General features: G+C 39.1%; 1 protein-coding gene across 1 annotated transcript; it reads right to left on the reverse strand.

The window, feature by feature from the left end:
- Positions 1–8,106: 8,106 nt before the first annotated feature.
- LOC135463698 (myoneurin-like) lies at positions 8,107–23,459 on the reverse strand. The gene is made up of 5 exons (XM_064741084.1): positions 23,403–23,459; positions 19,306–19,858; positions 16,545–16,706; positions 14,905–14,980; positions 8,107–14,301 (listed from the first exon to the last, which is right to left on the reverse strand). The coding sequence occupies exons 2-5, from the start codon at positions 19,801–19,803 to the stop codon at positions 12,722–12,724; spliced, it is 2,316 nt and encodes a 771-aa protein (XP_064597154.1). The 5' UTR covers positions 19,804–19,858; positions 23,403–23,459; the 3' UTR covers positions 8,107–12,721.
- Positions 23,460–23,563: the final 104 nt, after the last annotated feature.

Consider the following 23,563-nt stretch of genomic DNA (forward strand, 5'->3'; position numbering starts at 1 on the left):
TTTACAACAATTTATTGGCTTTAACAAGAACAGATAATAAGACTTATACACATACTAAAGTACTTACGTTTAACAAGAAAGGATAGCAGTATCTGTACAAATACTAAAGTACTTACGGTGTCAAGTCCAAACGGACGCATATATTCCACAATATATATCACACAGGCATAAATGCTCAGAGGTAAATTCACAAGAGGGAAAATCCGCAGTATAACTGAGTGTATGACGAAATATACACAAAATTGCACAGACAGGTCCGTGTACTAATAAGCACTGTGTGTACAAGAGTACAAATTAAACATACAAGTTCAGACTGAACAAGTGCTCGGTGGAGATATGATATAACAAAGCCAGAGGCTATAAAGACACCAAAATTCAGCACAAAAGGCCTACTAAAGTAATACACAGCAAAAGCATCCAAACTCTCAATAATTCTCCGTTCTCCTCGTTTGACCTGCTTTCATAGGTCTTGTATAGACTGGTGGAATTTTCCAGAATAAGAAAATTCCTGAACACTTGATGTAAACAAACAGGCACCGAACTGAGCGCATTCTGGAATATTTTAAGGTAGAGGCAGACAGCAGGCGCTGAACTCAGCGCATGTTAACAGTGGCAAGCTAAATTTAAAAACTGACGGCAGCCGTGCATATAACACAGAGTTATCCCATTCATTTTGCCACACTGGTATAAATTTCGGTTTGACACAACTAATAGCTTCTTGTACAGACAACGGGATGGTGTGGGATATATTGGGTAGATCAAGGGCCTTTTTGGCCAGTTTGTCGGCCAACTCATTTCCGTCAACACCAATGTGGGCCGGCACCCATTCAAACGCCACAGATACACCTTGATAGCCCAATATAGTACAGATATACAGTATTTCATACACAAGCGTTGCCGACTTATTCCAAATAAAGTTACCAAGTGCCTGTAAAGAACTTAAGGAGTCTGTGAAAATAACAGCCATAATCGATCTTAACTCGAGTAGCACTTAAGAGCACTCAAGATTGTGGTAAGCTCTGCCGTGAACACTGAAACATAACCTGACAAGCGGAAAGATTTTTAATACCTCATTTCTGGAATACACACTGATGCGCCCACTTTGTTAATGTCGGGGCATTTGGAAGCGTCGGTAAATACTTGTAAGTACTCGTTCCAGTTTGATTTAATATGGTCCTTGACACATAACAACGATACATTACTCTTATCCGTCGTTTTGACTTTACAATGTAGTTCCACAGAGACAAATGGGTTCGATAACTTCCAGGGAGGAAAATGAGGAACACAACCAGGCTGAATAGAAATATCCCTGGCCTGAAAGGAGTCAGGAATTTCGTTCGACCGTAAATTAAATGGCAATGCTTTTTTACTGTCTTTACTATATAACTGATCATAATATGAGGGTTTAAGTACAGGCGTTGCAGAATTATTAATGGCAGACTTTAGCCTGAAAGTTAACTCTAGGACACGCAACCGACGACGTAAGTGTAACGGCCACTCATTACAGAAGACTTGCAATACGCTGAGAGGAGTGGAGCGTAAACCTCCAGGACAAATACGTAGTACGCTGAATCATAGGCTTCGCAGCCGTAGTCAAGCCTAGACCCAATTAAGGACCGGTAGAGTAGCCCCATGTTAAGCTCCATTTCATGATGTCATCCAAGCCCTGTTGAATGTACTTGGTGCAGAGTTTAAGACTCCTGGAACTATACCATACAGCTTTGTCGTCCTCAAATAATGTGCATGTCAGTTTTGGTGACAGTGCGTCCGGTAGGTCATTTATTGCAATATTAAAAAGAGAAAAAGAGTAGGAGATAAAACACTACCCTGGAGCACCCCATTCTCGACAGGTACTGGTCGAGAGTAGTCTCGACCGACTCTTACTTTAATAAAACGGCCCGAAAGGGAGTTTTTCACCCACCCCAGCATCTTTCCGCCAATTCCCATGCTTCTCATTTTCATAAGGACACCAGTTTGCCACACCATGTCATAAGCTTTTTCTATGTCTAGAAACACAGCAAACAAATATTCCTTATTACACAGGGCGTTTCTAATAGAAGATTCTAAAATGATGATATGGTCGGATGTAGAGCGTTTGTTTCTAAAACCGCTTTGAACTGGACTGAAAATATTGTGTTTGTTTAAAAGCCACACCAAACGATCATTAATCATCCTTTCCTTGACTTTACACAAAGTGGCAGTGAGCGCGATGGACCTGCACGATGAAGGGGCAGTTAGGTCCTTGCCGGGTTTAGGCACCGGTATGACGATAGCACTTTTCCACTTAAAGGGGAGTTTCATTTGGGTCCATACCGTATTGTATAACATTAATAACACCGTAAGGCACTGTTCAGACAAGTTACACAACATAGAGTAAGTAACCAAATCCTCTCCAGGTGACATATTGAGAATCGTTATGAACAATGGTGGGAATAGCTTTAGATTTCCCCTTGCCATTAATGGACTTAATCTGAGCCCAAACGTTTTTGATTGGTGTATTCTCGGATAAACTACTACAAAATTGCCGCCAGTGATCTTTCTGCGCTCGTTTGATTGTTCGTTGAGCTACAGCCTTCGCCCTCTTGTACAATATAATATCATCGTAATGTCGTGCACGACGTGCTCGATTCTTGAGACGTTTACGTTCCCTAATGGCAGCGGAGCATTAGGTATTCCACCACGGAACTGGCATTTTATATCTCATATCACCAGAAGATTTAGGTATCGTCTTGGTGGCGGCAGCCTTAATGGCGTCCACAATGTTGTCAGAAAATACATCCACATTGTCATCGAAAATCTCATAATTAAGGATTTCCTACATTCCTTTTGGTGAAGCCCCCAGTTTGCTCTTTTAATGCTCCATCTGGGAGGGTGACCCACTGAGTTTACATAAGGATTGAAATCCCAGGATACATGGACGGGTAGGTGATCACTCCCACACGGTGAGATATTATCCACGGACCAATCAAAAGACAGGCTTAGGTCAGGGGAACACAGAGTAAGATCAAGATGCGAGAAAATACCGGAGCGGGGATCAACTCGGGTGCCTGAACCATCATTAAGAATACATACACCATACTGATCAATAAATTCTTCAAGTACCCACCCATTCTGGTTAACAGTTGCACTACCACACAACGGACTGTACGCATTAAAATCCCCGCATAAAATGTAGGAGTTATTCAGAGATGACATAAGGGAGTTAAAGTCGGAACGATCCAGACGGTTCGACGGGTTGTAAACGTTTACAACACTAACGGATGGACCGTTAGTTCTAGCTATATTGAAACACTGGGCTTCTATGCTGGTAAACGAAGGCAATCTAACCTCGGAAAAGGAAAGTCCATGTTTTAAGAACATAGCCAAGCCGCCCCCACCTCTCGTTTCCCTATCTAATCTGTTAATAAAATATCCAGGATATGTATAATCAAGATGTTGCTTTAAAAAGGTTTCTTGTAAGCAGACAACATGCGGTTCAGGATTTACATTAGAGAGATAGAACTTAAACTCCTGGCCATGGGTACCGTTACCCCGAATATTCTGATGAAGCAAATTAAACGCCATTATTGCCGAAAAAGGCGAAGCAGTGAAGCAATAAAGGTTAGAATACATAAACATTACGAAACCTCAGCAGAAACCAGACTAGAGAGTACGGACTTGAGACGGGTAAAGTTGACATGTTCAGGCCCGAGCCGTGACTGGGCGATATGGAAGACTTCAGCTATAAACTGATCAGCCTCTCTAAGCTCAAAAGCTTTGAGCATTACTTCAGTGAACACGGCTATGATTTTAGTTGCCGTAGACAAAGACAAGTCTTCGGTTTGATTACATGAATCCGACATGTTTTGGGTAAATGGAGATTTCATTACGGGCTTAACCCGCTTAAATTGTGAGGTGTGTTTCACAGGACGAACGTCTGGACGAGGTTGTGTACTGTTATACGTAGGTTGTGTACTATTATCCGTAGGTGGTGTACTATTACACATAGATGGTGAATATTCAGAGCCTTCAAGTAAAGCCCTCTCTGCAGGACTTTCAGGATAAGGTCGACTGTTCTCTTCACGAACATTCTTAAGAGCTTCGGCAAACGAAACTGTCTGCGTTACCTTAATATACTGGGCTTTACTAACCTGCTTGCGATATGGACAGCCCAGGTAGGCAGATGAATGGCCGAGGGAGCCGCAGTTAACGCACTTAAGTCTATCCAGATTTCTACATTGTTCAAACTCATGTTCTCCTGCGCAACGAGGACAACGCTGAATTTGACCTGGTGTTTACTTGTCTAGGTTTCTTCACCTCAGAGGACGCCCGATCCAAGGATAAATCGCGCACGCGTTTATTACTGGAACGGACCTCCGAGAATTCCATGGAATCCTCACCCCCTTCGGCGGCGTGCATGGTCAGTTAATCTAAATATAATACCTAAGGTGTATAGGACAGGTGTGTTATTACGTAAGACTGTTAAAGCACAAGTGGGTGTTGCCCGGAAGCTGCTCCGGGCCGGGACAAGACAAACGGCGCTCGGGTTAGTAATGCAGAGTAGACAGTGCACGTACAGGATTTGTACTGCATACAATCCTACCACTATACCAAAGGTATAGGAACTATAGCCCTACACTAAGTAATATCTACCACTATTTAAATCACAGCAAAATTTACAACTGCGGAATATTTTCCACACTACACTATATTTACAACTTAGTCACCAACAGACGTGTCCACACACGGCAAGTGTATACAAAATAAATAAATAAAAAAAAAATAAAATAAAAAAATTGGGCGTGCGCAAATGTACAAATATATATTACAGTCATATATGTATACACAAACAATATATTATATACACTTATATATGAAGCAATCTCAGTGGCAGAGTAAAACAAGTGGGTATAGCTACCAAACAACACATAGGGTGTAGGCCGATGCCATCCCAGAGTTTTCTTCTGAGCTCCACATGTACGTCCGCCGACCTGTTCAGTTCTCGCCTGAGAGCCACAAAGCACCATCTAAACAGCCAAACAAAGAGGGACACACGTTTGTCGGAAACTGTCTCACAAAGCCTCCACTTTTGTGAACACATTGCCTAAAAAAGTAGTTAATCGGAAGTTTTAAGTTTTTTTTGCCAATTTAATATGTGTCTCGACCCAGTAACAAGAAGATGATTGCCTCATATATCATCCATGGTCTGCCGGCAACCTGCGGATGGTCGTGGGTTTATTCCGGGCTCTGTCTGGCTTCCTCCCACCATAATGCTGGCCGCCGTCGTATAAGTGAAATATTCTTGAGCACAGCGTAAACACTAATCAAATGAATACAATTAAATAAATTAAAATAAGGTATACGATGGCCAAACACTGACACATATATCTACATTTCCATTTCAGAGAAAAGTACTGACAAAGGGCGGTTTCATGCAAAAAAATCAGTGACAGCCTGGTATACAAATGTCTGTTTCGACGCATAGATAATATGCCTTTAATTACAAACGTGCGTTATAGGAATTGTGTTTTATTAGTAAATAGTAATATTCTACAGCCCAAGCAGAAGTTGTACAACCAGAAATGCTGGCCGCCGTCGTATAAATGAAATATTCTTGAGTACGGCGTAAAACACCAATCAAATAAATAAATAAATATTTAATGCGTTTTAATGAACATTTCACATGGAAGAACCAAGCATCAACAGAAACGAGAGCTCCAAGACTTACTAAGGATGGTTTAAGCTTTCTCTAAAAAAAAACAACTACTACAAAACAACAGCAACAGTGGCGAAAAGTTGTTGGATATTACTTCAGATTCCCTCTATCTTTAAATGCCTCTTTCCCAACAACCAAAAAAAAACCAAAAAACAATGATGTAGTTGTAAATATGGATTTGGTTTGGAGGATTCCGTTATCGATTACATTTGTTGACAAACCTGAACCACTAACATTTAACCTCAAAAAGAGTGAGTGAGTACTTGAGGTTTAACGTCGTACTTAACAAGTTTTCAGTCATATGATGACTAAGAAATCCTTCAAGTGCATGTACTTATTTATTTGATTGGTGTTTTACGCCGTACTCAAGAATATTTCACTTATACGACGGCGGCCAGCATTATGGTGGGTGGAAACCGGGCAGAGCCCGGGGGAAACCCACGACCATCCGCAGGTTGTCGACAGACCTTCTCATTTACGGCCAGAGAGGAAGCCAGCATGAGCTGGACTTGAAATCACAGCGACCGCATTGGTGAGAGACTGCTGATCATCACGCTGCGCTAGCGCGTTAACCAACTGAGCGACGCAGGCCCCTAGAGTGCATGTGATGTGCTTCCTTGTGGCAGGACGGATTTCCACCACTCTTTTATCTTGTCCTGCTTCACCGAGACGCCTTAACGAAGGCAAGTAAGGCATCCCGCCCGGTCCATTATACTGTTACGGGTCGACCAGCACTATCCCCTCCATGGTGAAAGCTAAGCGAGGAAGTTACAACTTCCTCTTTTAAGGTCTTAGGTTGTGACTCGATCCTCAGTTCACTCTAGATCTACCTCTCCCGATGCGAACTCTCTACCAACTATGCTATCGGGGCAGGTAAACCCCAAAAGATATACCTGGTGAATTTTTGCCTAGAGCAGTAAAGCAACAATCGAGGTCAAATCTGGACTAATCTCCATTCCAATGTTTCTAAAAAGACAACACATGTACATTGCAAATCATTTACATAATAATATCGTTTTATATTCAAATCCAGATTAACGCAGATTAAACCCAGATTAACACATATGTTCACCATCATCAGCTTTTATAAGGAGACTTAAAAAACAAGGGAATTTATATTTTAAAAAAAAACAGTTTTCTATCATCGTTGCAATTTATGTGTTTTCCAGTTGAGAGCAATAACATTTGTCTTTCAAAAGAGCGTTTTTAATTACATAACAAAAAATGACAAGAAGTGTGTTCACGAACCTAGCAAATAGTGGTCAGGTGTTCTAGGTAAATACTGGATACGGACTTGCCATGATCATGGATTTTCAAACCCATACTGGTCAAGATATAACCAACCTTGAGATTGCTGTGATCACAAACATTTGCTTTAAAACTAGTAAATAACGACACCATTAATGAATCTGATTGTTAATGCAGAAATTTCGCTGATTTCCGGAGTTGAACGCTTGATCACATTCTCTTCACCATGCTTCATCACACACGATTCATAACGCTTTTATCACACACACGTCAAAACACTTGGTACGTGGGAAGGTCTGTCTGCAACCTGCGGATTGTCATTGGTTTCCCCCGGACTCTACCCGGTTTCCACCCACCATAATGCTGGCCGCCGTCGTATAAGTCAAATATTCTTGAGTACGGCGTAAAACACCAATGAAATAAATAAATAAGTGAAAATACTTGATCACACAGAGTTCATAGCGCTTGTATCACACGCACGTCAAAACGCTTCATCGCATTCACTTCACCATGCTTCATCACACACAATTCAAAACGCTTTTATCACACACGTCAAAACGCTTTATCGCATTCCCTTCAAAAATCTTCATCACTTACACCTCACCATACTTCCTCACTTTTTCTTCACCTTGCTTTGCGAGCGAGTTCTTGGTGTTTGAGTGAGTGAGTGAGTCATATGACGACGGAGTCCTTAGGGTGCATGTGCGTGTAATGTGCCTCCTTGTTGCAGGATGGATTTCCACCGCTCTTTTTTCTAGTGCTGCTTCACTTAGACGAGTAAGGGAAGGCAAGTAAGCGGACCCACCCAAGTCATTATACGGATAGTATGCATTATCTCCTTCATGCTGAACGCTAAGCGAGGAAGTTACAGCTTCCGCTTTTAAGGTCTTAGGTGTGAACCGACCCAGGATTGACGTGGATCTACCGTTAACACTTCATCAATTTCAGTACACAGTTTTCATCACATTCGCACCATCAGCATTATCATATGCACTCAATAAAGCTTCAACACATCCATTCAATAAAGCTGCCTCACATTACCTTCATAAACTTAATCACATTCACTGCATAAAGTTTCAACAGTCATTATTCAATAAATTTTCATCGCATTCACTCAATAAAACTTCATCCTTCACCACATTTATTAATCCATAGCCATGTACTTGTATCACAATCTTTATTCAATAAAGCTTTCTGAAAATTTGTTGAACCTTCACCATGTTCACTACTCTCTAAACTTCATCACATTAGTACTACTCAATTAACCTTCGTACTCACTTTTTGGATCTTAATGATATTCATTCGATGAAGCTTCATAACACTCTCAACTCTACAGAAATTCTCCACATTCATTCTATCAGCCTTTCTCGCATTCATTTCGTGAATTGTCTGATCCTGCATCAGTCAGATAGTATGTGCAACCCTTTACTCTGCAGTTTCATTCACACATGTATCAAAAAATAACTTGAGCTTTTTTGTACCAACCATCAATGAATAGTTTTGCCCACAGCAGAACAAATGCTAGAAGTGGGGCATGGATATAGCATACAGCTCCGTGTATCAAAAACGAGTACATTAAAACGGCAAAAAGACCTAGAAGCAAATGGCAAAGACTGGAGATCAAATTTACACAGCCATGCATAGAATCCGCACTTTACCTTCAAAGGTGCCATATTTCTTAATGTCTGCATAATAAAGAATTATGAAATTTCATTCCTTTCTCGGTTAAAAACTCCACCCATCATTTTCCGAAAGAACATTTCTTAACGTCGTGTATATCCCCCAACTATCCACGGGTAAACTAGTATGAACTATACATACCAAACTGCATTCCTTACACGTCTGCAAATTTAGCCCAATACAAATTGAATTTCATAGCATTCCAGCCTTTACGTGTCGTTTCCCACCAAAATGGAAGTGCATTTAAAAAGTAAATCTTGATTAAATTAAAGAATAAGGCAGAGTTATACTATTTTAGATATCGAGAAACATATGTGCACTTAATAATAACTAGTAATAATTTCATTAAAATAAATATTAGTCATGAAAAACTTCTACCATAGCACTTAGTCATTATTATGCTCAATGGTAAAGAATTACAAGTTCATCAAAATATTTGATATAAATATAGGAATGTATTTTATAACAAGTTTAAAAGAAACACAATAACAGATATCATGAACAAAGAATGGTTAAAAGTTAGCACTGACGTGGACGCGTGGGGATCACCTTACCAATGCATACGCTATTAGAAGAAAAACATCTGGCTGTCTGATGGACAGACAGTGATCCTTGCAGCACATAGACCCATGTCTAAAATTACAATGATAGCACATGAAATCCATACCATAAATTTGGGAGTAAAAAAATTAGTACATAAGATATTTGAAAAAAAATTGGTTCATAAAATAGTATCAGGAAAACTTCTGGTGAACACACAGTGGGAGTACCCAATTCCTCAACCTCTTCGCATTAAAAGAGCAACATTGACAGCAACGTATGCACATTTATAATTAGATTTTGAAGATAAAACTAAACGGTGGTGTTGGCAAACTTCAGGCCTTCACAAAAAGTACAATTTTATCTGTCAACACAGAATAATGCCTTCAGAAAATGCTTGAATGAATACCCTGTAAACATGCGAAAAAGTTGAGGAAGTACAGTAATAGAACAAAACATCTAGCTTAGAATTTAAGGACATGGCATTCAATGTAGCAGAAGATCCTAACCGCCATGATATACGCCCGTACATAGGAGAACAGGTAACAGACAGATCTACATGGACAAAGTATCTCGAGTACACATTTGCAATAATATTTGCAGCTAAAACAGAACTTTTTAAGTACGCGTACATAAATAAAATAGAATCAATATAAGAAAATACACGCCATATTATATAAGTATCTAGTGATCATGGTTGGTGCAAATTTTCTGTACTGTCCATCTAAAAAATTTTCATTGACGTCCACAATTCTCGTATCAAGTACAAAAATTTTCTAATACGCGTGTGACTTTCTGTTGGAATGAAAAAGACATAATGATATTTAATTTACGACATTACGGATATGTGGGTGTTTATTATACACAAAACTAATCAATTCTCTCTTGCAACAGTCAAAATGTGTAACATTTGCTCTCATAACCATCTATATCAATGTGGACCCGTCAAAGACCCAGCATCATGACCGTGACGTCATTTTATTGACGTCAAATGTTCCTTTCCCGGCTCATCATGATGACGTCACATATATAGACAGTACGACGTTACAATAGACACTGATATACTGTAATGGCGTAGATGTTACGCGACAATTCATTCTTGAAGTAACAATGGCTCGAAGTCCTGCTTCACACTAGTGCCACCCCAAAGGATTGCAAAATAGACCGCCTTCCAATTACAGAGGGAACTCAGAGGTATGAGTAGGTGAACAACAGTGCCTCAAATAAGAAACAAGAACAACAATCACATACTTCAACAAAACAACTCCTTGCCTTTCATGTGATGTGTAAAATATTAAAAACTCTCCATTTACAAAGGAAAACAAATTATTTAAAATTATCACTGACCACTTTATAAAATTAAAATGCGTCTCTGATGGAATGAAAATATAATGTTTTAAACATCAGTCGTCGTCTTTTCATAAAAGGGTTAATTATTATCATTTCAATTTAAGACTGATAATCTTTTTCCATTTTATGGACAAATTATGGCGGACAAAAGAAAGGAATGTACAGGTATTATTGTATTAAACATATAATTATTGCAGTAAAATTTAAAATATATCCCTTTGCCGATAAGGGCTCAGCATCCAGAACGATGGTAGATCTAGGTGTTAAAAAGAATAATTACATAGTTGACTTCAATAGAATCCATAAGATCTGCTTTGTTTTGGTGATTTCTATTTCTCCAATGCATAGATTTCCGTATTTACATGAGAGAACAATGCTTCAATGCTTGTTTATCCTATTCTATATGAATTAAGACACTGTCATATATGTACCCAAGGCCATGCTAACGGTTGTAATTCGGTTTGATTTGTCAAATCAATTCATCGAACTGCGACATGTCCAACGAAAGCAGGACAAACTACAAGCATTTGGTAAGCCCTTTGCATACAATGTGTTTTCTCAAATTCTACAAATGTGCGAAACAATGCATTTCCTCTTTTCGTTTGGCAAATGGAATTCGACATGGCAAGTCATGCCGTGTGAGCGAGGATTTTAACAACAATAACAAAGACTATATTTTTTCAACTCAAAATGTGACTGTACATGACTATATATGTAAGCCTATGTGTACAAAAATAAAAACTTTTTAACAAATACGAGCTCAGGAAGACTTGAAAGTAGCACACTTGCCCGTCTGACTCCTATACATTGTACCACAGGTATATCCATGCAGAAGTAGCACCACAAATGGTCGTTTCTAAACCTTAATATGCAAATCTTACTATTATAAACAGAAAAACAGCTCTCCTTCGAAAGATTTAAATATAAACGATCAAGTAGTCTTAACATTTCGTGCATATAAGGCCAAGAAGACAAAAGGTGATTTTCCTTTACACAAAACATGAAAAAAATTTAGAAAATGAAAAAAAATTACTACTTCAGTGAATTATCTAAATTTTGAAGTAGTCTTAATGGTTATTCACACCCAGCCTTTCAGCCTTATTTATACATAAACATAATATACGTTCTTGTACAGTATATATCCGTGTACAAAGGTGAAAGAATATTTACTATCATGAAAACCTCAGCTTTTACGTCATCAGGCCTTAAATAATTTGATGCAATCCAATATAATATCCTGAGTAACATTCACAAAATTTTAGTCGAGGTTTTTAATGAGCTGTGATGAGCAGATAATGTAAACTGGCCTAGCTAGATATCACAAGGTTTGATCATTATGAACTGTTACAATGTGCAGATATGTAGTGTACATACAACGTTACAGAGAGTCATGGAATGGCTGTGGTTCAATATATAGATATACTGGACACTGGAAGAATCAGCATAGACATTGTCATTTCTACAGGTCATATCAGAAGAAAAAAAGTCAACATCTTTACAAACTGTCATCACAGAATTATTACACGCAGTGAATCTTTGATAAAGAAAGGGGTATTTTAAGATACATATACAAAAAAAAAGATGAGGAAACAGGTACAGTGAACTGTAAATGAAAAACCACTTATTAGTCAGTAACACTGTTACTTCTTTCTAGCATTTTACATGCTTCAGTTATCAGTCAATGAACAAAATAATTAACCACCAACAAGGCAGTGAATAAAGCACTTACATCAGTGGTGCAATGATGTAATTATGTTTTTTATGCATATTCAAGGAAATAAAACCGGGGCAAGCACCTTCCGTCCTACCCCAACAATTTTTACTCGCAAAAAATCTCCTGCAACCAGCAAAACAAATTTCCTCATACAAAACGATTACATGTAAGTAACTAGAAAAACCTTTGCGCCGATTTTAAACGTTTTTCTTTGGCTAACCAGCATCCCAGATCGGCTTTTATGAACCTTTCGTGAAATGAAGTTTATGTAATACCATCCTCACAAGACTTTAAGCCAAAATAAATCTTAACTTAACGTTAGTCCATTTTTCATTTTTTGTTTTCAGTGTATAACATAACAGGTAGATGTATTGTTTTAGTCTTAGACACCAATACTTTTCTGATTGAATTTGTCCTCAGCGCCTCCTCTTTCGTTTCGATATTTCATCATCTGAGCCAAGACAGACGCTTGTAGGATTAATGAAAAGTACGGATTACTGTATTGGGTATGGCAGGTTTGTGACTCCATTTTGTGCCACCGTCAAACTTGCATTCACAGGACTGATGACCAAAGGGTTCGGCTGCATCGAATATACTTTCTGTTCTGGAAGCATTGTTTTACCTCCCTCAAAACTGGCTTGGCAACGATACGCTTCTGTAGTCCTATCACTGTCAAGATTTGATCCGTCCACTGACATAAAACGGTTGTCGTTGAACTGTTTTCGGTTTGGAACAATATTGTTGTTGTTGTTTTCTGGTCCACAAGAGGTAGTGCTATTTGAGAAGTCGTTCACCATCGCTAGGTTTGTTGTCTGGTTGCTAACACAGAGCATGTCTGGTAGGTTTGAAAGGTAAGGCTGACTAGGCACAGGACCCCTGCCAGTTTTAAAGCTGTCATAAACCAATCTCTCATCTCTGGACTCCACATTCACATTACCCGCGCCCAAGATTTCAGAACTACTTGTATCAGAGCTCTGCTTTTCGTGCGCCTCCATCTTGACCTGTTTTCTTTTAGATGTTTTTGTTTTTGCACTGCCCTTCTTCTGGTGGAAGCGCATGTGGCGCTCCAGCTCGTAGCGTCTGACAAAGTCCTTACCGCAGAGGTTACAACCGTGCGGTTTCTCCCGGGTATGGATGGTCTTGATGTGGCGCTGTAGATGGTCATTCCTACCAAAGCCTTTGCCGCAGAGGTCGCAGGAGAAGGGCTTCTCACCCGAGTGGGTGCTGACATGCCTCTTCAGATGAATATTCTTTGTGAAGGACTGACCACAGATGTTGCATGTGAAGGGCTTCTCACCTGTATGGCTTCGTACATGCACCTTCAGCACGCAGTAGTTGCGGAAGCCTTTATTGCAGTAGACACAGACATACGGCCGCTCTCCAGTGTGGATACGCATATGGATCTGCAAATTCGCCTTGGTTCGGCTCTGCTTGTCACAAAACGGACAGCAGAAGTAAACAACCGTGGCATGGTGCACAAGGTGTCGCAGATGCTTAACCTTGTCATGGAACAGCTTCTGGCATACCTGGCACTGGAGGGGCATGTCTCCATAACCATGGTGCTGGGCGCAGTGGCTGTACATCTGGCTCTCCTTCTGCATCTGCTCCCCGCAAATCTTGCAGCAGTACTGCTTCTCTCCCTTGTAGTTACTAAGGAAAGTCTCTGAGGATGAGGATTGGAGATAACTGGCCACAGGCGAGTCTGGGTGCTCTGGGCTGCTCGGGGTCACTGATGGGGTCACTGATGGGGTGCTAGCCTGCTCAGGTGCCGGCGAATACCCTTCCATGTGGCCTAGGCAATGGTTTGTCATCTCTATGTCGCTATGATAATGCTTGTTGCAGATCTGGCAAATGATATCTATATCAGGAGGTTCTGGAGGTTTAGCCTTCCTGTTTGAAGGATCTTTCTGGAACTCTGGGGTTGCTGGGGTCAGGCAGAGCTCCGTCTGGGGTCCCTCATGCCACTCAGACATGTGACTTTGAAGGACTTGTTGGGACGGCAGCAGAAGTGAGCACACAGAGCACTGAGGGTAATCTCTCTTGTCCACATTTAACGGAATGTCCCCTGACGTTTCTGTCCGCAAAAACAACAGAGAAATAACGTATGCAGCATTAATGTAACAAACAACAACTAAATTCCACATACAGAGCACTTCGTCGAGATTTAATAATTTGATTTCTGACATTGAAACAACCCCTTCTGTTAAGCTTCCGGCTTAAGTGAGACTTGAACTCACAACTTTATACAGCATGCAGAGTGTCTACTATCACACTGCAGCCTGAGCTATCTGGCCAGAGAGGAACACCTGGCTTCTTAAGAGTCCCTGTACATGCAGTCCCATCAACTATTCACACACACACATCTAGATGCATTTTTGATCCTTAATGATCAGTCAGTGCTTCAAAGGCAACTGCGATCATTTTCAGGGAAGGTATCAATATTTTTCGCCTTTTTATATCCAATAAATACAAATTAAACAGTAACTGTTATTTGATTGCGATTGACACACATGTTGTTCACCACATGCCTGAAACAATAACATGTTATGACTATCTCTGTTAGAGACTGCAATTAACAGTTTTTTGACAGATAGTACATTTCTTAGAATCCATAACATATAACAGGTTACACACAGACATACAAGTGATCATGCCAAGTGGAGCTTGATGAACTTACTCTGGACATCGGATGAATAACTTGGAATGTTGTCCCTCTGCACTAACTTCTGAACACAAGGAAGTCTTCTTGAGATCTACAACATAATCCGAGAAAAGTACAGGTAAGACTATGCCTGAAATCATATATTATTGCATAATTCACACAGCTATTACTGCTTTTCTGATATGTATCCGTGATATACTTTTATGTACCCTAATTCTCCAACCTTTTTCAACCACTTCAATCACCACAGCAACAAATTTTTTTAAACATTTTGAGAGAACTAGGAGGTGTAGGCAAATAATTTGCACAGTTTCATGATGCTTGCATCTTTAGTGACACAAATAAGTGTCACTTTCATATTAACTGTATGCATATATTCCACTCAAAAGGTGATTTAGAGATTGAAAATTAGCTTCCGAGATCAAAAACGTTGAAGATTTACAGGACATTAGGCCAGATGGGAAAAATCTCTTGCTTCCTGTTCTCCGTAAAAAAATAGAGAAGGTAGGTACACGTACAAAATTTAGGAGAATCACGAGGGAACAAGAGTTTTCCGCCTTTTTCACTTTTGCCTGACATGACATTACGCAATAAAAAATGGCATCATCTGTCCATGACATATGGAAACAAATGACACTGCACTTCCAAAAGTGCTCTTCCCAAAGATTCACATTTTTATGGGCTTTTTCGTTATCAGGGGTTAAACCGTGTTATTCGTCTTCAATCATTCTTAGCCATGGAGAGAGCTCTGTTCCAAGGCTGTTTCCTTCATAGCCTCTGAATATTTCCAAGTAGTTTGGAAATACGTCATAATTTAGGTCCAGAGGATTGTCAGGTAACAGGGTTTACTGCTAGTTTTGTATATATGCATCTGTTTTCTCCATACATACAATAATCTTCAGCAATGCAAGTAAACACAATTCAATTCATATCTATCTCTGGCTTCATTAACAAAAAAAAAAAGTGTGCAAACCCTAAGCCCAACTCAAACATTTGCTTTACATTGATTTTAATATGCACACAATACACTAAGTTGCAGATTATATAAAGTATATTAACTATTATGCACAAAATGAATCAATGATGGAAAATCCCCCTTCGTGCTACTGTGTTCTATGTATGAGAAAACCGTGAGTTCATTACATGTAGTACTTTATAAGATACCACCCCAAACATTTTGTTCTATGTATGAGAAAACCGTGAGTTCATTACATGTAGTACTCTATAAGATACCACCCCAAACATTTTGTTTTATGTATGAGAAAACCGTGAGTTCATTACATGAAGTACTTTATAAGATACCACCCAGACCGTTCTTTGGTCCTTCTCCGTCCCTCCCAATAGATCCCTGTACAGCCTTACACCCACACACATGGAACACCCACCATACTAATACAGACTGCTCTCTGCTCCTTCTCCCTCCCTCCCCACAGATCCCTGTACAGCCTTACACCCACACACATGGAACACCCACCATACTAATACAGACTGCTCTCTGCTCCTTCTCCTTTCCCACCCCCACAGATCCCTGTAGAGCCTTACACCCACACACATGGAACACCCACCATACTAATACAGACTGCTCTCTGCTCCTTCTCCCTTCCCACCCCACAGATCCCTGTAGAGCCTTACACCCACACACATGGAACACCCACCATACTAATACAGACTGCTCTCTGCTCCTTCTCTCTTCCCACCCATCTCTGTACAGCTTCAGACACAGAGTTTTCAGTCACCAATCGCTGGGAAAGACACTGGGACAAGAACACAATCAAATTCTCTGCAGAGACCCCTAAAAAGTCTTCACTGGATAGAATCTGAAAGAAACAACAAAGTTCCAATGAAGAGATTCAGTAATGACAAATGATGACCTTTCCTGTTGGCCAAAATGTTTGGTTATTCGTGGAGCTCACGTCATCAAAAGGACGAGTTTCCTTTTGAACAATCATAACTTTCCTCACATAAATAATTGAAATAACTGTTGAATTTTATCCACTTCAATGTTTTTTTATGATGATCAGGGCCATACCTTAAGCCGTTTAAGTTCTAGAAAACGTTTGGGCCCCCCAAACTGTTTGGCACCTACACTCCATGTAATCAAGCTGTATTAAAACTAACAAGTACACATGTACATGTAAATACTGAATAATTTACCAATGAAAAGTTAAGTTTTCATACAAATTTTTTTTCATTCATAGACTCAGAGGCTACAAGAAACCGTCATTTTCTTGTGTTTCATAAAATTTGAGCACGCTGTCTTTTATTTGTACACCTTTAAAGTTTGGGGTCAGAACCTTCAAATTCTTTTTCTGGATACGGCCCTGACATTACACATGCAATCTTAAACATTTAATACCATACCTTTAAATCAGACTGCTTGTCCTTTTTTTTTTGTCACTTTTTGTTACATTCATTGAAATATGTATTCAGTTGATCAAGAAATGAAAAAATTTGCTTGCTTCCAGATTTTTCAACATATGTACACATTGTACACCACTTCTAAAATCATGAAAAAAAATCTCAAATTTTCCAGTTTTAAAATTCAAAAGATTATATGGGGATACAATACTCACGCAAGACAGAAAGATTAACACCATTCATATGATGCAGAGGTTTGTTACACCTCTACACCTTACCCTGCTGACTGAGCAAAGTAAAATCTAGAGATGTCCCAGTAACAAAACATAGATACACCGACAGTATCAATTCCTTGAGCTCGCATATGTGGTCGTGAGTATCCCCCAGACTATGCCCGGTTTCCTCCTACCATAATGTTGGCCGCTGTCGTATAAGTGAAATATTCTTGAGTACGACGTAAAACACGAATCAAATAAGTAACAAAACTGGAAAAGGCAAATACTATGACTAATTTTTGTCTTCTCTGTTCGAAATCGACCTATGCTTTACAAGGACAGAATTAAGCTGTCTTAGGTGCTGTAAAGCAGCTCAGTAAGTCCATCGAGTGGTTAAGGTTTTGGCATCATATCTTCTAAAGGAGAGGAAAATATAAAAGTGATGCAAATATCAGATGAAAGAACGTAAAAAGTTATTTGCAAATATGGTGTTTTCAAAAGTAGCATTTTTTTTTTCGATTTTTTCTCTCAAATCACAAATCAAATAAATAAGCTAGCACATGAAAGTTTCTTATTGAGAAGTCCTATTAAAGGGAGACAACTCCTGCAGAAACTCTTTTGAGTCTCCGGACACATCATCTGTCCTTACTGCCCTACCCACATGCATCTCCCTGGCAGATATGAAAAAGTACATCACTTAAGTCTGTGCTGTATGAAGCCTGAGAAAACGAAAGCAACATTTAACAAATTAAAAAGCTACATGTAATCATGTATAAGCTCTTATGACACATGGTGCTCCAATAAAGGTATTTTGTACATGTAAGCTTTAAAAATTAGCTTGTTTCATTTTCAAAAGATCAGAAGGACAATGACTGATGATAATGCCTGGGCACAGTGTACGGTTCCATAAAACCATTGTGAAGTCACAGCCTTTCGTGATACATGTAACAGAGTCGTCAGATTTCAGGCAACTATTAAGGCCTCCGTGTACCACATAAGGTCAAGTAAAGTGCGCAAGAATTTAGACTAAAACTGTCGACCTCTATCATGAAAAGAGACAGTAAATGTATCTTTTAAAGGTGGAGAAAACATCAAAATTTACATAAAGTGCAGAGAAAAGAGTGCAAAAGGTTAGTTGAAAATGTGGTTTTCAAAATTTTTTTTCCATTTTTTTTTAAGACAAAAAAAGGAAACTTGGAAATTACATTTACGAGGTCGGTAAATGTGATAACTACTTAGCATACATTCCCTTTCTGTAATTATGTTATAAATGATGATGAAACACATATTTAATAACTATAATTGAACTAGAATTTGTTTCTTGCAGCTACCAAATGTGTTCAACCTGGATTTTGATCGTATTTATATTTTTAATATTAATCATAAATATGATCGTAAGTCAGATTACATGCATATGTTCGGATATATATATAAACAACACATTTACACTGAAGTAAATTTATTATTAAATTATTATTAATTATTATTAAATGTATCACATTCTTATTTAGAACATTTTTATGCAAAGACAATATATGTCAAGAGGAGGTCCCAACTACCCACCAAACAAAAACACTCCAAATACCCTTTTTCTCCTGAAAGAAACAAAATCTAAATAAAAATGTTAAAAACCATATGTTCAAATCCTTTAAAAAGCAAATAAATTTTCATGCTCTTTTATCTGATTTTGGCATCATTTTTTATGTTTTTTTAATGTTTTATACATCTTTCCAAACTCCAAGCATGCATTAACCAAGAACAACTGGTGCACAACTCTGGGCATGTTGAGAACATATACCTTTTACATGTTTTACTGTAACAGTATATAGATGATATCACTCACCCTGTCAAAGTTGTTTTGGATGTAGGCATCACAGAGATGCATCAACTCCTCACAGTGACAAGAAGATGACATCAGCCTCATTCTGACACAGTTTGACAGAGTCAGCCTCCCTTTGAGAAAATCACAGCAGACATTTTGTACCTCCTCAAGCTGAAGAAGGCTGGCTGCAGGGAGAAGACTCCAGACATTCTCATCATCAATCACAAGGTGGGAAGTGTAACAGTAATCTATGGCGTTCTCAGCGGCGCAGGCGTCAATCCCAGAAAGCGGCACCTCTATGGGGTGATTCCCTAGAGGTTGGGAGCTGTGACAAGGGCCCTCAAACAGCCCATGGAAGTAAGGGCTGCATGCGGACAGGATGAGCCTGTGGGCGGGGATACAGCGTCCATTTACAACCAAGACCACGTCACACAGCTCTTTGTTCTTCCTGAGCTCTGTGATCGCGTCTATAACGTGACTCGCGTGACTGTCGGACACATAGTTCCAGGGGTTTTCCATGCCACATCGGAGCAGAAATTAATGCCCAACCTCAATCAGCTATGCCTATCTGCTCCTAGAAATAGGAGAAAAAAAAAACAAATTTATTTATTTACCTACATTCTATTTACTAATTTATTTATTTATTATTTCATCTACTAAAGAACATTGGATTTCAGCAGATGTGTACATATGTACTGTAGGTATTTCTGTATGAAAGTCCCAAGTCCTGGTTCTGAATGTATAGTACTAACTGGACTTTTCAACACTCCAGATGCAGAAATTTATTCGAGCATTCAGATATACATCTTTTTTGGCGTTGTTATCAATGACAGATGCTTTGTAGACATGGTAAATATGTGAAGGAGGTCACTCTCTTATTAAATATATTGTATTCTTCTTGTATTCTTCCTAAATTCAAGATTTTCAAGAACCCTTAAAACAAAACTTTCCAAACCTCCCAAGGTCATTGAATCTACTGAACTGCAATAAACGGCCTGTTACGTAACTTTCAAGAAACTGTCCGAAACCTGTTATTATTTCACTTGTACTAAATTGTAAGATACGTACTCAAGAATTCCAGTTCAGCGCCTACAGTGAACCTCTCCCCTTTCCCAGAGGACAATTCTACGAATTCTTTTCTGACTTTTAGGTCAAAATTTGAAATAATATCTTAAAGCTTATCTTTGGGCTTTGGAAATTGAAATTTTTTCTCCATCATCAATGTTATCTTAGGATGAACATGTCTAGATTTTACAATTTCCAGTGTCAAACACTAAACATCGTAAAGAGCTTTTTAAATTTTGACTGAAGTCAGAAACGACTTTGAGGAATCGACCCCTGATTCTTAATTCTTGCCACCAAGGCCCAATAAACAATGGAAACCAGAGAGCCCAATTCTGTCTGAGGCTAAGATAATTTGAAAATATGCATGTCTTATGGTGACTTACAAGTAGCATATCCATGTAAATGTTCACCATAACTTGATTTGATTAGTGTTTTATGTTATTTATTTATTTATTTGATTGGTGTTTTACGCCGTACTCAAGAATATTTCACTTATACTACTGCGGCCAGCATTATGGTGGAAGGAAACTGGGCAGTGCCCAGGGGAAACCCACGACCATCCGCAGGTTGCTGCAAGACCTTCCCATGTACGGCCGGAGAGGAAGCCAGCACGAGCTGGACTTGAACTCACAGCGACTGCATTGGTGCATTTTATGTTGTACTCATTAATATTCATTTACGTGTAGCACATAACGGTAAGCGACAAGAGTCAATCATACGCAGTGCAAGCCCGTTGTGTTTTACATGTACTTTTGGTGAATTTCTTGTACAAAACATTAGTACATGTAGATGCAGTAGGTAACAATCACACAGTTTCAAAGTATAGTTGTTCGAGCAGGAGTTCACAAACCATGAATAACAACCACAGTGTCATCTGTGTAACAAATATAGAATGTTTACATCCTGTTAATACCCAAAATATTTGGAATATCTCTTGCCTATAGCGCAAACTCACATGCTGGTCACAATCAACTGACACACCAAGCACAGTATCACCTCAGTCTGCTGCAGACTACAGCTCAGTCAAATGTCAACATGACCAATGAAAATGTGTACCTATTCAGGACATGTAAACTAACGTTATAATTCTATTTTCTAAACCCTCAGTTGCATTCATTTCTTGATTCCGATTATCAGCCTGATCAGTGAACAACAAAGCATTAATCACAAGAAATTCCAAGTGCAATGAGACTAAACAATAATTTACAACAATGACGTATACACTGACACTGAAAGTTCACCTGGTTTTTAATACAGTTCACAATCTGCTTGCAATCCTTGAAAAAAACCACACATACTTTTTTTCTAGCAAAATACTTGGCAAAATTTAAGCCCATAGATCACATACTTTAATAAAAGAAAGTTCAAACTGAGAAAAAAAAAAACAAAACAAAAAAACACTGGTCCAAGTGTAAAACACCATGAAACAGGACATGATAGTTTAGCTCTTGATTATCATTTGCTGTTCATGTATCATATGTGGAGAACTTTTACAACAAAGGCAAAATGGGCCAGAAACCAGCTCAGTCTCAAATATTATTTATTTATATATTTGATTGGTGTTTTACGCTGTACTCAAGAATATTTCTTTTATATGGCGACGACAAGCATTATGGTGGGTGGAAACCTGGCAGAGCCCGAGAGAAACCCACGACCATCTGCAGGGTCTCAAATATTAGTCTATACATATATGTATGTATGTTTGTATGTATGTATGTTTGTATGTATGTATGTATGTGTGTATGTATGTAAGTATTGGGTTTAAGATGGTACTTAATATTTCAGTCATATCCTGGTGGGGAGTCATTAGGTGCATTTACATATAAAGTGTATTCTTGTGGAACAGCAAGTTCATGCTGCCAAAGTGCTGCCGCAGCTGAAGTATCATGGCAAAAACAACAGACATGACACCCCACCTAGTGACATTATACTGACACTTAGCCAACCAATCATGTTTACCTGCTCTATCCTCTGAGAGCTGAGTGCCAAGCGAGGCAGCAGTAAGTACTATTTTTAAAGTCTTTGGTATGACCTGACCCGAGTTTGAACCTGGGATCTCGCGAGTTCAAGACAGATGCTCTAACCATTAGGCCATTGAGTGTACTTTACTGTGACTTACTGTGTACATTGCATTCTTCTAGTTGTTCTGGTGATTTAGTCATGGTTCTCTGTACTTAGACAGGTATATGTGGGAACATGTATGAATATTTTATTATCATTATCATTTCTTATGTACTGGGGCTACAAATTGAATTGCAAGACAAAAAATCTAAACTATGCTTCTGTGGCATTCACAAAGATTCATTCACAAATAGTGGGGTCACTCAGGCTAGGACATTGTGTGTTTTTTTTTATAAAGTTTGACATTTAGGCCTATCGTAACACACAGTGCATCCCTGCCTCTATGTGTTATAACATTTGTTGGAATTATAAAATAGCACCCTATAGAGATGGAATATACCTTTCCGTGTTATCCTTCACATCACCCCATCTGGTTGTCACTACTACACGTGGCTGAACTGCCGTGATGTGCAGTCTTCAATACAAGTAGGCTATACATGTACATATACAGTACATGTATGTGAAAGTTACCATTGTGATCGAAATTAACCTGTCCTGCAGTTTATCTGTACCTCATTAAAGAAACTTAATAAAGGTACAAACAAGTACAAAACAATAAGTACATTTTTTATTTAAAACACACACACACACACACACACAAATGAACGCCATAACGTGGACTTGAACTCAAATTTGGCGACACTTAATTGTCTGAATACAAATCCAAGGGTCTGGAATGAAGCTGAATAGTGAAGTAAAACTGGGATTCACTGACGATACTACGTGTGACTTGACACGACTGGGATGGGCATTCGTATCCAATACTGGCTATCGAGACGGACGTCTGTACTATGGAGTAACGACAGTGACCGCCAACTGCAGGAGGTGAACTTGACACAAGAAAACGATATAAAACAGAAGACTGACAGCCATGTTAATCAGACCACAATCACTTACAGAGGGGTTTCAATACCAGGTTTCAACTTTCTTACCTCTCTTCAGAAGTTTTTCCCGGATTTCCAACAGCTCCCTGACGTCCCCACTTAATGTCATCTGCAGTTTTCCAGCGACCTGTTGAACATGAGCTCTACGTCATCACTGTTTGAGATCAGGGAGCAGTCATTAGTTGTACGCGACTTTTCCATAGTCGTAC

The sequence above is a fragment of the Liolophura sinensis genome, chromosome 3 (assembly GCF_032854445.1).
Source record: "Liolophura sinensis isolate JHLJ2023 chromosome 3, CUHK_Ljap_v2, whole genome shotgun sequence".
Classification (NCBI taxonomy): Eukaryota; Metazoa; Mollusca; class Polyplacophora; order Chitonida; family Chitonidae; genus Liolophura; species Liolophura sinensis.

Coding starts and splice junctions, on each gene's coding strand:
- LOC135463698 (XM_064741084.1), bottom strand. CDS start 19,803: ATGGAAAACCCCTGGAACTATGTGTCCGACAGTCACGCGAGTCACGTT. Junction 14,981..16,544: donor GAGCAGTCTGTATTAGTATG/GTGGGTGTTCCA, acceptor ATTATGTTGTAG/ATCTCAAGAAGACTTCCTTG. Junction 14,302..14,904: donor TTATTCATCCGATGTCCAGA/GTAAGTTCATCA, acceptor TTTTGCGGACAG/AAACGTCAGGGGACATTCCG.